This window comes from Pongo abelii, chromosome 5, assembly GCF_028885655.2.
Source record: "Pongo abelii isolate AG06213 chromosome 5, NHGRI_mPonAbe1-v2.0_pri, whole genome shotgun sequence".
Lineage (NCBI taxonomy): Eukaryota > Metazoa > Chordata > Mammalia > Primates > Hominidae > Pongo > Pongo abelii.
In genome coordinates this window covers 160923190-160941125 of record NC_071990.2, presented here as the reverse complement: position 1 = coordinate 160941125, position 17936 = coordinate 160923190, and the positions used below count along the sequence as shown (strand labels likewise).

Genomic DNA, 17936 nt, shown 5'->3' with positions numbered 1-17936 from the left:
GAATCGCTTAAACCCGAGAGGGGGAGGTTGCAGTGAGCTGAGATTATGCCACTGCACTCCACTCTGGGTGACAGAGCAAGATCCTGTCACAAAAAAAAAAAAAAAGAGGGGAAATGAAATTCCCAGAATGGCCCCAACATCATCAGCCCAGCGACCCCAGGAACCCCCAGTCAGTGCCGCCACATTTGCCCACATCCCGACCTCAAGTGTGTAATGGATGCAGCACAAATGCCCTCCCCCACTCCCACAGCTCCTTGGTGACTTGTAGAAGGAAGTCCCTTGCTCCCTCTCAGCTCCCCATCCTGCAGCCTCCTCTCCCCTGACAGTTCCAGGGCCCCTCCGGCTGCAAGTCTTTGCCCAAATGCCACCTTCTCTGTGGAGCCTCCTTGGACAGTCAGTTCAACACTGGTGCCTCCCTGGGATCGCGTCTGATGCATGAGATGTCCAGTAAGACGTGTTTAGTGACAGAGAGTGGCTCGGAGAGTGGCGCTCCGCTGCAGGACATAAGGCCCACCCCTCAAGGTTCCTTAGCATGTGACCACTCTCTGTAGTACCAAGGGCTCTGTGGCCTCTCTGGTATAAACGGCTTGAAAATCTCATGCAGGATAAGTGGGTAGACAGGCTTCCCATGACACGGCAGGTCCATTCCAACACCGCAAGGAGAATCCACTTCAGCCCCATCCTGCACCCGCTTTTACCCGCGATGGGGCAAGCTTCCAGGAGCCCTCCTCCTCACGGTGACCTCTTACATCATTCACGGTAGCAAGTCTAGTGCTTTATATGTGTGAAAATTTAAGAGCTAACTCATTTTACCAGAAGCCCAAGAGGCTGTCCGGTCCACCCAGGTGGGGACCGGAGCCCACCCCGATCTCAGGTCCAATATTTGCTTACGTTCAGGCAGCAAAAAACACCCTTCCACTATGTTCGGGTGAGCCAGCAGTTCACTACTGAAGAAATAAAAACAACAACAACAACAGATCCAGCCAGCTGAAGCACTTGTTGATGCTAAGTGACACTTTAGTGTGTGCCGTTCCCGAAAGGCTCAGAACAAAGCAAGCTGTCCGTTGCAACAAAGCTCCCCTGCAGCAGCGGAGATGCAAAACCAGGGACTCTATTTCCCTGCTGATATGCCGGGCAGAATTTGGTCCGCATCACCAAAGTAGAGCCGGCTTACCTGTGTAGGGGTGGCTCAGGAAGGAATGACTGAAGGGTATACAAATTACTCTGTGGCTTCAGGGGGTTGAGTCTCTAATTCGAGGTCTTGCTGCTAATACTAAAGTCATGCTTGGCAAAGCACATCACTCTAGAGTTTCTCCTTTTGCTTCCTGCATTCCCTTGACATTTCACGTGCCGCTGCAACAGAGGGGTGGCTGGTCTCCTTTTTGCTTAAATAGGTCTGGAGTCCGTACGCTGGGCTGGCTGTGACGCTGCGCCTGGCTCTCTCCGCTGCCTATGCCACCGTGTGGAGACCATGTAAACACACAAAATGCCATGCCGTCAGCCCGTGCCTGGAACACCCACCAGGCAGCAGAGCTCCTCCAAGACAGTCTTCAGCAGGTGGCTGAACAGCGACAAACAGAACAGGGACGTCCTAGGCTGTATCAGGGAAGGGATCTGATGTGACCATCCACCCAATGTCTCCACCAGATCAAATCCAAACTGCTGATACGCGGGGTAGAATTTGGTCCGCATCACACAAAGTAGAGTCAGCTTACCTGGACCCAGGGGGCTGGCCTCGGAGGTCCTGAAGAGCGCAGAGCGGCTCATCCAGCCTCCGAAATGCATGGCTGTGCCTTCCGCAGTTAGGAGCTCTCAGAGCGCCCAGGAGTGTGGGCTCGCCGGGCTTCCATCCAAGCAAGTGCTCTGTTTCCGCGCCCGCCTTGGCTGTTTCCTGAGCCGGTTTCTCTCCGTGCAGGCCGGCATCTCTCTTCCTAGGCAACTCTCCCCTTTCCTCCTTTACCACGCCCTTGTCTGGTCTCATCCGTCTCAGTCTCACTGCCCATCCCCCTCCTTGTCTGAAGGATTTTACCTTTTAAGACTAAGTAGGCGCCACGCAATGGGTGCCAGGCTGCCTTCTCAGCAGCGCATCCCCACATAGCACACGCACCTTCCCCACCGCTCCCACCTCCAGCCTCCACACCACGGGGCAGGAAGCTGAGACGCTGCCTACAGGCAAGGGAAGAGACCAGGTAAGGGAAGAGGTCCCTCCAGGTAAGGGAAGAGAGGCTGGGTCTTACTGGAGTCTTCCAGAAGGCCCAATAAATCACATCCTTTTCCTTGCTTGAGTACTGAACTGATTAGGAAATGCCAGAACAGTCATTTGTGGGGGCTGAAAGCCTTATGACAGTAAGTAAGAAGCAAGCTGGAGAACATAGGGCAAGTGTACTTTACACGGAACCCAGAACTAGGCTCTCTGCTCAAGCAGCCCTGGGCCCTGCGTGTGCTCTCTGTGGCCCGGCTTCCCCACGAGGGGCAGAGATGAAAGGGCCCAGCCATGCTTACCCCATGCTCCTTCCAACTCACCAATGAGAGAGGCAGGGAGCAGGGGGTGAGAGGGCTCTTGGCACTATCTCCACAGGCAGGAAGCATCAGGCCGAAGGGATAAGTCGACAAGTCGTGCCTCTCAGAGAGCCAAGCCTATGTCAGCTATCCAGGCTTATGGATGAATAAGGCCTGCAGGGATCAGGACTCCCTCCAGGCCAGAACGAGCACATAATCTCTTCCAGTCACAGCAAAGGTTCCCAACAGCATTCCCTGGCCAGTGCTTCCTTTGCCCAATAAGGGGCTGGACAAAAGGGAGGATGGCCTGTGTGATGGTTAATACTGAGTGTCAACTTGATTGGATTAAAGGATACAAAGTATTGGCCTGGTGCAGTGGCTCACACCTGTAATCCCAGCACTTTGGGAGGCTGAGGTGGGTGGATCATCTGAATTCAGGAGTTCGAAACCAGCCTGGCCAACATGGTGAAACCCCGTGTCTACTAAAAATACAAAAATCAGCTGGGTGTGGTGGCACGTGCCTGTAATCCCAGCTACTCGGGAGGCTGAGGCAGGAGAATCGCCTGAACCCGGGAGGCAGAGGTTGCAGTGGGCCAAGATCGCACCACTGCACTCCAGCCTGGGAGACAAAGCAAGACTTCGTCTCAACAAAAAAAAAAGATACAATGTATTGACCCTGGGTATGTCTGTGAGGGTGTTGCCAAAGGAGATTAACATTTAAGTCAGTGGGCTGGGAAAGGCAGACCCACCCTCAATCTGGGTGGGAACAATCTAATCAACTGCCAGCCCAGCTAGAATATAAACAGGCAGAAAAATGTGAAAAGAGAGACTGGCCTAGCGTCCCAGCCTACATCCTTCTGTGCTGGATGCTTCCTGCCCTCAAACATCGGACCCCAAGTTCTTCAGTTTTGGAACCTGGACTGACTCTCCTTACTCCTCAGCCTGCAGATGGCCTATTGTGGGACCCTGTGATTGTGTGAGTTAATACTTAATAAACTCCCCTTTATATATGTGTGTGTATTCCATTAGTTCTGTCCCTCTAGAGAACCCTAATAAAGCCTGACTTGCAGTTTCACTGAGCTACCATGACTCATCTTAATGGGACCCAAGGCCCAGTGTCCTAGGATTCTAAGACAAAGCTTCAAAGAACAAAATGACAAAAACAGCCAAGATGACAAGATTAGCCCTACTCTCAAGTCCAGGAAAATGGCCTGACTGAAGGAGTCTGTGCTGTCAGATCAGGAAGCAACTGACAGGCACTAGGAAGGCAGCCTGGGGCTGCCACTAACAAAAGGTTAAAATGATGGCATCCAGGATGGAGATGGAAGAAACAGTAGAGATTCAAATCATTGTAACACCTGGCAAGTGGACATTACAACTAAAATATAATGCTGTGTCATGAATGAGCTTCTAAATATTGAAATGATCCCAAAGACCATGGAAACATTGAATACCAATGAATATGAAACTCACCTAGCTTTTTAATTTCGTGTGTCCGTTCATCTCTTGTCAGTGGAACATAATTCATCTTCCGGCCACTCTCCCCGTAGCCCAGGAGAAAACCCCGTGATCTGCGTGGACTCTTGGCTCCAGACAGGCGTGGTGCCTTCCACGCAACGGACAGCCTGTCATCTGAGGACCGGACACGCACACGCAAGGGCTTGTTGGGCACTTCCTTTTCTTAAAGAGGGCAGGACACAAAAGTGGTTAGACAGTAGACCACTTAGAGTTTGCCATCACGCACATGAGGTCTCCAGACCCTGAGCCTCAACAATTAGCTGCTGAGCTTCAAACATGCATTTCTTGGTAACTAATTCTAGTAAGGACATTTTTCCCCCAAGGGTATCAATACTCTATCCACATATTCCTTCCCACATTTCATACCAAAAGGTCTCAAGAAATTAAAATAAAACATTCCATGTTGTGAGACTGCCCGCCAGAAATCTTGGATGTTTTACAGTGTCCCTTTTTATCTATTTCCTTTTGTCCCCTTTAGGCCAAAACTATATATTCTCTGGCAAGAGCTAAAGGTCAGTAGCAAAATATAGCAGAGAGAAATTATGCGCTATTTACAACTCTCCTCCAGAAAGCTTTTTCACTGTAATGTTGAAAAGACGGGCTTTCCTTGCCTTCACAATGAATCCTTAACTGATTTCTATTTTGGGTCCTAATTTTTCTTCCATGTCTAAGCCTTGCTCCTCCAGACAAAGCCTGGCCATGCTACACCATCGTTGCTATCCTCTGTGTCTGTTGTTTTTTTTACTTGTTACATTAATCAATTTTGAGAAATCTGTTGCTAAGCCAGTTAATCTCAAGAAATGCCCTCACTGTAAACTTTCCCAAAGCAGTGTATCCTGGTGGTCAATACTTAGTGTTTAAAATTTTGCTTGTATATCAACTAAGAGCTGGTATGTTTGGAAACAAGGGTTATGGATCATGTGACTGCCACTAACCACATTGTAAGCCCTCATTTGGGGATCCAGTTAGGCTAAGGAGCACCTCTTTAATTGTGTAAGGCAGTTAGTTCCCAAGCATTCTTCCTGCATATATACATTAACCCCATCACCAATTCTGACTAATTTTATTAGACTTGAAAATTCCCAGCTAGGCTAACATTTCAACACTAAGACATAAAAACAAAATCTAATATCATGATTTAGCATGCGCTTCAAGAACACATAAATCGGTAGCCTTTGGAGATGCTGAAATGGCAGACACCTGGTTCCAACGTCCTGAATCTAACCAAAAGGAATATCCACTTGTAGATTAGCTGGAGCTACCCAACCAGTCACTGGGCACCCCATTCCTATAGGCTACTAAGAGAACACCATGGCATGTTCAACAAATACTTTCCCCAATAATCAAGGTAGTAATTGTTTTAAAGTTTTTGTTTGTTGGTTTTTAGTCCAAAAGTATAGTCCAGTAAAATGAGCAGATCTACTGAGAACACACACGCGGGTCTTATGTGAGTCAGCTGAAACACAAATCATTGAGCAGAGACAGCATCCTCTGCCCTAAGCTCTGCTCCAGTCCTGAGACCTTCCCAGCCATGTGTGTGGGGATGGAAACTGATACTGGGGGTCACAGTGTCCCTGCTGGGCCCTGGGGAGGATGGCAGGTCTCTGTTCCAGGACAAACCAATTCTGACTCGGCAGTCCCTGACACTCAACAGTAATAAGCTGCAATAAAAATTATTTTAAAGGCCTTTGAAATTTCCTGAGGGGCAGGGTCCCTGAGGAGTCAGGAGTGAAGTTCCAAGGACAAGGAGCCTGGTCACAGATGGCACAAGCTTGTTGCCTGCAGTGTCTGCCGGTGGCTCTGTCCTGCACCATGCCAGGTTCACTAAGCATGAGCCACACACCCCAACAGCAGGGACAACAGCTTCCTGCTCACTGCACACGCTTCCCCCTTCCAGGCTCTGGCCTTGCTGTCCATCCTAGAATGAGACCAGGCCCACTGAACAGCTTTGGGGACAGGGCTGAGGCTGGCTCTTGCAATCCCCCTATTTTATGGAATGTTTCGCTCTGCAGCAAGCTCTCACATAGTTCATCTAGCTGTCCTTAGAACAGCTCCAAGGTAAGTAGGATAGATTCATCACTCCCATGAGAAAACTGTGGCTCACAGAGGGGAAGTAGTAGCTGACAGATGGTCACATGGCTGTTTAGGGCCAGGCAGGGACCTGAGTTCAGCCATTCTGATTCCCAGTTTCATCCCCTTTCCATGATGCCCCTTTCATTTAAGCTCCCCCTTACCCCATGGGCCATCCCACCAACCTCCCAACCTCTTCTAATGAATGTGAAACAAGGGTTTTGAGCCAACAGGCTCCCTTCAGAGTATAAACACATGACTGCCTTGCCCAGTAGACACTACATATAACAAAAAGTATTCTCAGCAGGTAGCAAACAGACAAGAGAAGGACTGTCACCAAAGACCACCCGGGAAGAACTGTTCCCTAGACAACATGGAGCTCGCTGTCTCAGTAATAACTGGAGTGAAGTGAGAATGTCCTCCCCCTAAACACAATTGTCTCTCTTTCAAATCTTTGGGTTTAGAAAAACCAACCCCATCTTTTTTTTCAAGTATTTTGAAAATTTCCTTTCTTTAATACTCTGGGTTATATATACCATCAAACATCTTTTATAGATCATCTGGTAATCCTCTTTTAAACTGATGTGCATATTAAGAAAACTAGCCATATGGTTCAAATTCATTTGCAATTAAACTATTTAAGTGTTTTCTCTGGGCTGTATGTGATAGCCTCACCAAAGCCTTCTGAAATTCTCTAATAAATCTGTGTAAGTCTTTTATCTTGAAAACAGGAAGTCACAACTGCCAAGGGTAATGGAACTCGCATCCACCAGCACTGAATGTACTTCGAACTTGGCTGGACACATTCCCTCAACTGCTGTTGGTACAATGTAATCAGGTGAATTGCACTCAGAACTGGCTGATAACAGAAGACCTGTGGCAACTAATTATATGTCACCCACTTGGCAGGTCCCTGGGTGAAACAATTACCATCCAGATTGCAGTAGGCCTCAGAAACCAGACAGGATTCAAGTATTTCTCCTGATTTGTGCCACCAGCTTTGCAAATTGGCAAATATTCTGAAGTTGTACAGAATCAAAATCTCTTCTTTTTACAAAGAAAAAAAATCTAAAATTCAATATGATGTTTTACCCATTCTGTGCTAGTTAAACTTGGTAGCTTCTGAATTGGGCTTGAAGTCACAGGCTCTGAAGTCAAAGTCTGAATCGAATCTATTACAGGCTATGTGGCTTAGACTTCTCTCTGAACTTCAGTTTCTTCTGTAAAATAGTGCACAGCATATGCGCTTTGTAATATAACCATGTAAAGCATTTGGTGCCATACCTGACATATGCTGTATTAAGCACACTAGTTGTGTTTAATACACACTAGTTGTGTTTAACTGACAAAAATGAAATCCCTTGCTTATTAGATTCACTACCTGAGTGGGTAGCCCCCTTCAGAATGGGAGCCGTGAGTGTATTACAGAGCTTACCACCAGGCCTTGCATACAGGAGCACTAAAAAAAAAGTGTTTCAAAGAACCAAATGTGAGCAAAAGAGAGGGCTTATTGCCAAGGACCCTTTACATTGAAAATATTTTCAAATATGGGGTTGCTTATAGCCAGATGAAGAGCGTTATTCATCTTCATCAACATCTAGCAATTATCAGTGACTCGAAATCCCTCTCTTCATTGGTGTAAAAGAATGCATGACCACAGCTGTCTGGTGGCCACTTTCTGTTGGCCCAGGTCTTGCCTGGCAGGACATGCTCACTTCCCAGCAGAATGTGAGGTTTCATTCCATCTACAGCCTTGAAGAGCCGCAATTTGTCTGATTTGTCCCACTGGCCAATCTGACACCCCACTGCGCTGACCACCAGCTTCACAAAGATGGTTCTGATCTCTATCCCCGTGACCTGAAAGAGCAGGCCTGATGCTCACGGGCCTTCAAATACCCACCTCACCCCAGGCAGCTGCTCCACCATCCCCAGCACCAGCCTTCAGTATAACTGTGGACACCAATCTGCACGTGGGGGGTGGGGGTCAGGGCGTGTCCAGCCATTTAGGCCAGAGCCATGGTGCTCAAAGTTCAGTGTGCACCAGAAGCACCTGGCCAGGTGAAAACACACCTGGCCCACCACCTCTATCAGGACCAGGCCTTCTGCACACTCCCGATGAAGAAGCTTGATAAGGAAGAGGTGAGAAGCCTGAGAGGAAAAAGAAAGAGGGGGCAGGGAAAGGGGAGGGAATGTGTGTCCGGGAGCAGTGAAGGTTGGCTGCTGATAGCCAGATGGAGGCAGGACATCAGCTTTGCTGGCCACACTCTGCATCTGAACTCCCTGACCCCAGCTCATGCCCAGGCCTGGTGCTGCCTGACATCGCCAAAGTGAGCTCCAGCAAACACCTCCCCAGCCTGCATCCACCACAGGCTCATTCTTCCTGTGCAAGTTCTGACACATAACCCTCCTGAAACACCTTCAAATTGATTTACAGTACTCTTCTTCTACATACCCAATATTTGCAATACTTACTGTAAAGTCCCTCCTTAATGCCATATTTTCTCTCCCATAAGCAGCCTCAATACTTATAACAATGTACTGGTTTTCTGTGATATTTGGTTAGGCCCAGCTAGTTAACAATAAGGAGAAAGGGCACTTGACAGACATCCTTGAAGTCACCCAATCACAGCCCATCTGCCGACCAAAGAAGTGAGGCTCAGAAAGGCTAAGGGAACATCTCAAAACCAGACTGCAGGAAGCCGAAGCCAGAATTGGCACCCCATCTGTCGGATCGGTAGCCCTAGCTCTCTCCATAGCACCTCTTGTTGAGAAGCTCATGGTGGTTGCAGAGTTGGTGTCACCAGTAGCCATGTGTGGCATGAGCATCACGCCTTCTCCACAGGAAGGTCCTCTCGGTGCCTCCTAAATCCCACTGGTGAAGGATGTGGTGGGCAGCACCAGGACGCCATGGCAAGATGTGCATGTGCCCCACTTACAGAGAAGCTGGCACAGTTCCCAAGGACCTGACTGCTCTTCAGGGGGAATCAGCGCCATCTGTCCCATCAAGATCTGCTCATTGCACTATTCCTCTTAAATATGTAAGTGTCTAGTGCTCTGGGAAAGACCACTGATGAGGAGTCAAGTATCTGGCCAGCACACTAAAGACAGCAACACCCTGCTTCCTCCAGAGACGCCAGAGAAGCACCCCTCGGCCAACCCCTGCAGTTAGTAAACTCTTGCTGCATTTTCAGGGGTTGGAAGAAGAGAAGAGGTCTTAAAAGCAGAAAAAAAAGGATGAAAAAGAGAAAGAAAAAGAAAGAGGACCTTGATCTCCCCTGAGCTAATCAATGCCAATTATTAATGTCATGGATCGTGGAAGCCCAAAGAGCCTTTATAAAGCATTTACACTGACTTTCAAAACAAACCAGACAACATCACCACCTTCAGTTTGAGATTTCTGCTGCCCACAGCAAGCATCCAATTTTTCAGAGACTCTGGCTTCCTGCCTTCCAGGATCCTGCCTGACATCCTGGGTGTCATCAAATCAGGAAGCCCCAGGAAATGCCACTTGATATGGAGTCAAGAAAGGGATGTTGCTGTCAGATGATGGTGCAAGGCTGCCGGTGCAAGGCTGCTGGCATCTGTGCCCCCAAGCGTGATACCCTAAATCCATCAGGACTGTCTCAGGTGCAAAGTAAACTCTTTAAGCCATCCTGGGGCCACTCCATTTCAAAGAATTTGTGTTGTTTGTTTCACAGAAAAAGTGCTGAATCACTCTGTCACTTAACTAAGCTTTCTTCCAACTTCTCACCAAAGTCTATCTAACAGCAGAGAGAATGAACCCCTCCCCAGAAGCCTGGAGCGTGGAAATTCATTCCTAATCTTCATTTTTATCTCAAAATTGCATTTACATTTTGTAGACTACTCCATAATATTTTGGTGTTTGTTTAAAAATTAAAAGTAGGCTGGGCATGGTGGCTCACGGCTGTAATCTCAGCACGTTGGGAGGCCAAGGCAGGCAGATCTCCTGAGGTCGGGAGTTCAGGACCAGCCTGACCAACATGGAGAAACCCCGTCTCTACTAAAAATACAAAATTAGCTGGGCATGGTGGCATGCACCTGTAATCCCAGCTACTCAGGAGGCTGAGGCAGGAGAATCGCTTGATGCCAGGAGGCAGAGGTTGCGGTGAGCCAAGATTGCACCACTGCACTCCAGCCTGGGTGAGAAGAGCGAGACTCTGTCTCAAAAAAAAAAAATTAAAAATAACATTTGAATGCCTGGCCATCAGGAAAATTCTCCCTGTTGGACATGGTCCATTGACCTTATGCGTTCATGGAATCTTGGTTGTGTCACGTTCTCCCAAGTTCTGGGGACCCCAGTTTGAGAAGCCCTGAGAATCACTGGTATGGCAGTGGCTTCAGGATGTCACCCAAAATGTCAGTCAGTAGCTGACTTTGGTATTGACCCTAGTGGAGTGCTATGAATATCAATAAAAACTACTTTGTGCCGTCAGTTTCATGGTACAGGTCTGAGGTTGTGCTGGGCTGCAGAATGCCAAGTGGCCCTGAGACAGTGGTCATCCCCTGCATTAGTGACAATGAAGAGCTCTACACAGGATGGCCATGAAGCCCTTCCCACGACCACAAGAATTAAGAGGTTCTACAGTTGCTTGCATGGATATGGCTCTCAATTTGTATAGATCATAAGCCTTTTGAGGGGAATCTTTCCCTTATCCTACCACTGTGTAGGCAAGGCTAGATTCTCTGTGACCCATTTGTGGCTGTAGCTTATCTCTAGACCCAGAAGACCAATACCAGTTGCCCTCTTCAGCCATCTCATGATTCTGATGTAGACATCGCTGTGCCATCTGCAACAGCAGCTTGGGGTCAGCCCTACCCTGAGCCCAGCTCACTCACTCCCCATCCCCAGCCCAATCCCCACCAACACAGTGTGGAAGGATCAGGCAGCTTCTCTGGGGGACTGGATATGAAAGTTTCCTCCATCATTGGTGTGAGTGTATAGAGTCATTAGAAGCATCTACTCTAGATCCATCTTGTGGTGCTTTAGTTCTCAGCCATTCCCCTACAGGATTCATGAGGGCCACAGAAAGCAAAGAAAGCAATAATCTTTTTCCAACCTTAATGGCTGGATCCCCACAGTATAACACAGAGATGGCCTCACAGCCTCTAAGCAAAGAGAAGGAGTGTTAAATATTCTAAGGAAAATTTAACACCAGATGTCAGTTCAAAGAGTTTTGATTTGTCGGGGGTTGTTTGTTTTAGTTTAAAGTTCTGTATTTGTTTCCTTTGGGAATAGAATAGTAAGTAATGCAGTTGTTTTCTGGCAATCAAAGACCTTGTTTTGTTGAATAGCTATTGGTTACTTCAACTTTTAACTGTTCTCCAACACACACACACATTGGCTTCACTTGCAAATGAAAGATCCAATTACAATATATGAGTAGGTTGATAACTTTAAAAAGGAAAATGCTTCCTTTCAGGATTAATATCTGAATTTGCAAGGATCCCACAAAAGCTGCTTCCCCTCTCAGAGGTATCACAGACCCACACCTGCCCTCTTTTTCTCACAGACATCCGGAGAAAAGCCCAGATATCAATCAGAAAGCAGCAACTGAACCCCAAGTTGCTGGCCTCATCAGAAGTATTAGGTTTTGTTAAACTACCATAGGTTCTTCCAGAACTGGAAGGCAAGTCCAGGACTTGAAGGCAAGGGCTTCATGCAAGGCGGCACAGACAGGGACTACCCATCTCCCACCTTCCCAGAGCCCCCGCCCCTCATACTCGGAACAGCTGCTCATCAGCCTCTGAAATAGGCACACGTCCTGGTGTCCTAAGAAAGGGCCTCACCCCCACTGCTTGCGTCTTCACATGAAATGCCTGTGATTTCAGCTCAAAGGTAAGAGAAGGCTGTGCCCAATCAATCCCTTTTCTGGCCAGCTAGCTCCTTCCTGCCTCCCTTCCATGGCATTTCTTCTGGGGTAGGGGGGTGCCAGCAGGGACTCCTGAGGCCTTTGCTTCTCTCCAGGGATATCTGGCTAAATGGAGTCAAACAGCTTCTCACACAAACCTCTGTCTCCCACATTTTTATTACCTAAAGAATGGGCTCTACAATTAGCAAAGTCTAGCTATATTTTAACATGAGAGGCAGCTTTGAAACGAGCACTCGGATAAAGAGATCCAAGCCCTTAAGATGGAAGGGCTCGTTCTGGGGCAGTACTTCCTTGGGAGGGAGTAGTGGGCAGGCCACCCCACAGCCCATGGATCTGGCTGTGCAAACACCTCATCTTCATAGACCAGCCAGCCCAAAGAATTCCACTTTACAGATTCACACTTTTTTTTTTTTTGCCCAGGCCCTCAAAGTAGCAAAAGGCAAGAAATAGAATCTCTGATTAATGGTAGCACCAATCTGAGTTCAGCAAACTGGCTTTCCCAGACCCCCCCGAATCAACGTTGAACTAGACAGAGATGACCCCAATCTTCTCGCAGGCACCTCTGCAACATCCAAGCCCCAGCTGTTGTCAACACTCTTGTCAATGCCCGCTCCTCTACCAAGCACAGGTATGGGGCAGAAGCAACCGCCAAATGCATTTCCACTGAACAAACGTCTCCTGAGCACCCATTGTGCAATTGCCCCAGGCTCTGGAGATAGGAAGATGAGTAAATCAAAGCACCCTGCCCTTAAGGAGCTCACCTTCCAGGCCATGAACTTTTGCCCTGTGAAGTGCACACTAAATAAAACTAATAATTGCATGAGAAAGCTACTGTGAAAGTAATGCCACAGACAGTATTAATTCCCCGTTGGCCAAAGGCTTTGATTGAAATTGTACTTGGAAAGAAGGCAGTCTTTGATTCATAATTAATTCCTTGATTTTGAATTGGGGTACATGTTAAGCACGAGTCTGGTGCACGGCAGCTCCGCTGCCTGGCTGCAGAAACATCTGGTGGAGCCCTTGCTTTGCCTATTGGTTTACTCTGCTGGCACCTTTTGTACCAAGTGCCAATGACACATGTCAGTTTAAATAAGTTGACATCGCCAGCTCCACTGGTTCATTCGGCAGAATTCCGCCATTGCAAACAGAGGGGAGGACACCCAATAAGGGGGCCTTGGGAGAGGTGCTTCCCAGCGTTATCACTGGGGATGAGTCTTTCTTCTGTGTACCTTTGGTGTGTTTAAGTACATTCTCAAAATACAGCAATTATAATTTAGCATTTCTTCCTTCACTAATATGACTTTTGAATGCACTGACCTAAAACATTCAAAGTAGGGTAAAGAAATAGGAAAACAGCCATTTGTTCAGTATGACAAATGGTTTTCTACTGCTCACAAAGCTTAGCATCATTCATTAAAAGTGGAATCAGTCCACTCAGCCTCATAGATTCATGACATTTCAAAACTAAAAGGAAACTTGGAACCTTAGAAAGAACTTTGGAGCCTAAGAAAGTTCTTAGAAAGGAACCTAGAAGCCTCTTGTTGAATCCCATCATTTCATAGCTGAGAAATCTGGTGCTTGGAAGACAGGAGTTGCTGATGGCTGAGAGCTAGTCAGGGTCTGAACCTGGAGCCGGAGCCAGGTGTTCAGAGGTGAACAGTGTCGAGATTATGGTTTGGTGGATTAATTATGCTCTTGAATCAGCAGATTGGAGAGAGAGCCATCTCAAGACATTAGGTTTAGAGTTTTCAACTTCCACATCAGTCATATTTAAATAAACCGGCAAGATCATATGCCTGAAAATTGGTGCTCATTTTGATGAAATACTGACAGAAAAGGCCAAAATACAAGTCTGGGGTATACATGTCCCATCAATCTATAGATATGCCCATGAAAAGAGTGCTAGATAAGAAATCTTTACAATGCCAAACTTTGGTTTTTCATGTTTTCATAGTTTCATTGTTTTGGTGTCAAATAATTAGTTCAACAGTAGGTATCAACTTTCTGAACCAGGCACTGGGAGGGATGCAAAAATGAATCCCACCCCAGATCTGCCCTCAGGTCTACCATGCTTTCCAAGAAACTGATGTAGATGAAGTCAGCCTTAAAGAGAAGGTGACAACAGCCCTTCTTTAGAGCCAGCAGGAGGGAAGGGAGCAGTGAGGGTTCAGGAGGGAGAAGAAGGGAGAGGGGCAATGTCAGCTGAAACCTTCATCCCCCCAGGGAAGCAGGAAGCAAGTCACCTACTAGAAGTGAAAGGAACCCAGACCAGGAAATGGGCTGGAGCACAGTGGTGACATTTTGGACTAGCCACTGTGGCATAAAGAAAGGAAACTGTGAGGACAATCAGGAAGTGGCCAAGCAGCACTGAGGACCTGGATGAAGTGAGAAAACCAGCTCTGACAAGCCATTGTAACTCAGATCAGATCAGCTCTTCATCTGTCTCACGAAGCCCAGCCATCAGCATGGCAGACAGAGAAAGCTAGATAGCTGGGGGTCCTGGCAGAGCCACGGGCAGAGGCAGTGCTCCAGCAGTGAGGCCACTGAAATGACGGGGGCAGACCTGCATGTGGAGTGTGGTTGGAATGATGGGACCTGGATAAAGTAAAGAAGAAACAGGACAGCGGCAGCTTCTGGACCCCGCAGCTGGGAAGGGTCTACAGGTCCAAAGTCTACTATGGTCTGAAATTAAGCTTCTGACGCGAGGGCGTTGAGGAAGTGAAATGGTGGTGATCAGATGGGGATTCCAGGAGTCTAGATTTTGGAAGGGATCAACTCTATCTGTAACTTTAACTCCATGAGGGGAGGTGGAAGTTAGAGCCAGGAGGTGAGAATATCAAATGGGCCGTTGTCACAGATGCCTGGAATAGAGACCCACTATGCGCCAAGTGCCTGAAGGTGCTGGATTTAGGGAGCAACCCGGAAGTCAGTGGGTGACCAAGATAAGGGAATGTCTGGTCCGCAAGCGATTGTCACGCAGCATCGTCTGGAAATGGCCAAGGAGTAATTGTGGACTCTCTGCTGAACTTGAGTCCAAGCTATCGTTTGTCCAAAAAAATGAACAAGCATCGTGAACTAAAATATAATGTAAAGAAAAATGAGGCAGAAATTAGACTTTGATTTCAGTACTAGGCCTAGTTTAGGCTCCAAAACTTGAGAAAAGCACAGAGGACTTGATTTTTAGAAAAACCTTAAAAATGATTAAATAGATATGATCATATTCAGAACTATACTTAACCAGAACCTAATACTGTTTCCCAGATGAAGAGTTTGACAAAAGCTGACTAACTACCTGGGCTGAGGCTCTAGGCTGGCGGGTAGCAGAGTGGGGACGTGTCTGTGTCCCTGTCCTGACCCCCAGGGCCTGGCTCTGCACTGCCAGGTTACCCAGATCCTGTTACAGAAAAAAGCCAAAACAACTTGCAGAAAAGAGGTCTACAGAAAAGCTCCATAATAGTATTCCAATAAATGAACAGACTTGTGACATCTCTTCCCTGGGGACAGAACAAGAGGATAAAGGTTTCCATCCCAGCAAGAGGGATTCTGCATTAAGTACAAAGAAAGCTTTCTGGCTGGAAGAAGTGAGATGAGCAACACAAGAGGAGCCAAAACTGCTGCCCTCGTGCTGCATTCTCGCTCGGTCCTGTCATTTCCTGAGTCCTGAGAGGTTTCATATTTGGACGACTGACCAGTCTGGGAATTGCTTAAGTCTTGCCCAAACTCCAGGACTCTCTGGCATGGTCCTCCTCCTCCCCTCCGCACATGACTTCACCCTCACAGTCCCTTACGATCTCACTGGTGCCACCATTTTATCAGGTCTCCTAGGCTCCCAAACCCTCACTCCCATCTGCTTATTCTATATTACAGTACTGCTTATTTTTAAAATAATTTATGATTGTGGTATGGGCTGCATTGTGCCCCCTTTGCCAAATTCATATGTTGAAGTCCTAACCCCAGTATCTCAGATGTGACCGTGTTCAGAAATAGGGTCTTCAAAGAGGTGAGTTAAAATGAGGCCATTAGGCTGGGGCTTCATCCAATTTGACTAGTGACCTTATAAAAAGGAAATGTGGACACACAGATCCAAGGATGCATGTTCACAAAGAAAAGGCCATTCAAGGACACAGCAAAAAGGTGACCATCTACAAGCCAAGGATAGAGGCCTCAGGAGAAATCAAACCTGCCAACATCAGGACTTTGGACTTCTAGACCCAATAATCAAGAGAAATAAATTTGTGTTGTTTAAGTCACCCAGTCTGTGGCATTTTGTTATGGCAGCCCCAGCAAATTAATAGATTATATGCATCATTTTGTGCATATTTGTTTGTTATCTTTCTTTCTCATTAGAATGTAAGTTTCATTGAGGTGATCCCTTATCTAGCTTGTATCTTTAACACGTAGACCTCTGACTGTAATAAATGAATTAAATAATTAAAGTCCTATTTTTAGGTAAAGACAGTTCAGTTGAGATAGCTGTAAGCCCGCAAAAGGAGGCCTTCTGGAATCAGAACTGCAGCCATTGTTTCTAGCAGCTTAAAAGAATGGTTATTCCTCTGGTTTCTAATAAAACACAGGAAGGACATGAGACCCTATCAGTCAAAGCACTGAAGTGAATCCCTTTGGGCCTTACACCAGGTGCCCATGCTAATGTCTGCATTTCTGAAGGCAAATTCTTCTTTGAATGAAGACAGGGAATTCTGAATACTTCTTTTGTTTGACAAGATTATCATATATTTAACAATTTCTCAGAATAATAGCAGATCATATTTTCTAAGCCTCGTCAAAAAGTATAGATACATGGTGATCACTTACTGATAATTTCACATAAATTATTATTTTTTATTAACAATGAAATGTAATTTGTGAAGTACTTTAACCTAGTCTGTGCATTCTGGATATTCTTGGTTTGTTTTTTTGTTGTTGTTGTTGTTGTTGTTTTAAGTTCTGCTTTATGTTACATGCTTCAAGCGGTTTGAGCCAGCAGTTTCTTCTGGTATCTTTTTTAATCACCAGGTATGACAAATGAAACATCATGTATTATAGCAGAGTGGTTTGGCGACCAGGGCCTGCAAAGCCTCCTGCAGAGAGAAGTTAAATAATCTCACAATACATACAACCAATAATGAGCTGGAACACGGCTGTCTGATCCCTGGTCCCCAGGGTTTCTGCTTACTTACTCAGAAAGGTCATACATGTGTGTGCACACACACTATTAAAGAGGGCATAAGAAATTAATTACTCCTGAAAAAGCAAGAAGAAAATCACTTTTTCTAAAACTACTGTCATTCAAAAAACTTTATCAGGAAGGATGTAAAAATAAAACGCTTATTTAAAATACAAAATATAAGATTCAAATGCAAGGCGCAAACATCCATCAGTAAAAGGTTCATACGTGTCTGTTTACGTGGGTGTCTTCAGAGGTAAACAACCTCTGAAAATAAACACCTTTTTTTCTTTGCACACTTGCTAGCTGTACTAACTTGTTGACCATTTTACTGTCAGTATTTCCATGGTTTGACTCCCGGCCTCCTGCTCTTCTTTCTGCTAATCCTCAGCCATTCATGAGCTCTCTACTTCAACTTTTGCCCTATAGCATGACTCCTAAGTCCATATCTCGTTCTTACTTCCCTCTTCCAACTTCCATTCTCTCTTCTCAAATCAGCTACAAGAAATTTCCGTTGCAACACCTCATAGTCATTCAAACAAGAACACTTAGTCTCTCCCCAAAAGCCAGTTTTCTTTTCTGATGTTTTGTTCTTCCACCCCCTTTTCATATAGCATGCACTGTGAAGACTGCCTACACCATCAAATCTGGTCTGAAAAGCAGATAAGTGTCATTGGTTTCATCATACTCACCTTCCTGTCAACAACAATGTCAGATTGATATATTTAAACACACGACACGTGAAAATAAAACATAGCTCCTCACCATAGTGCCTTCGAGGTATTACCCAACCA

General features: G+C 46.4%; 1 protein-coding gene across 2 annotated transcripts in view; it reads right to left on the bottom strand.

The window, feature by feature from the left end:
- Nucleotides 1-17936, bottom strand: part of FNDC1 (fibronectin type III domain containing 1) — a 100057-nt gene that overhangs the window by 50340 nt on the left and 31781 nt on the right. For both annotated transcript variants that reach the window (XM_024249199.3, XM_063725078.1), the window contains one exon: nucleotides 3973-4179. In XM_024249199.3, coding sequence (XP_024104967.3) covers nucleotides 3973-4179 — 207 coding nt within the window. The remainder of the gene's footprint in view (nucleotides 1-3972; nucleotides 4180-17936) is intronic.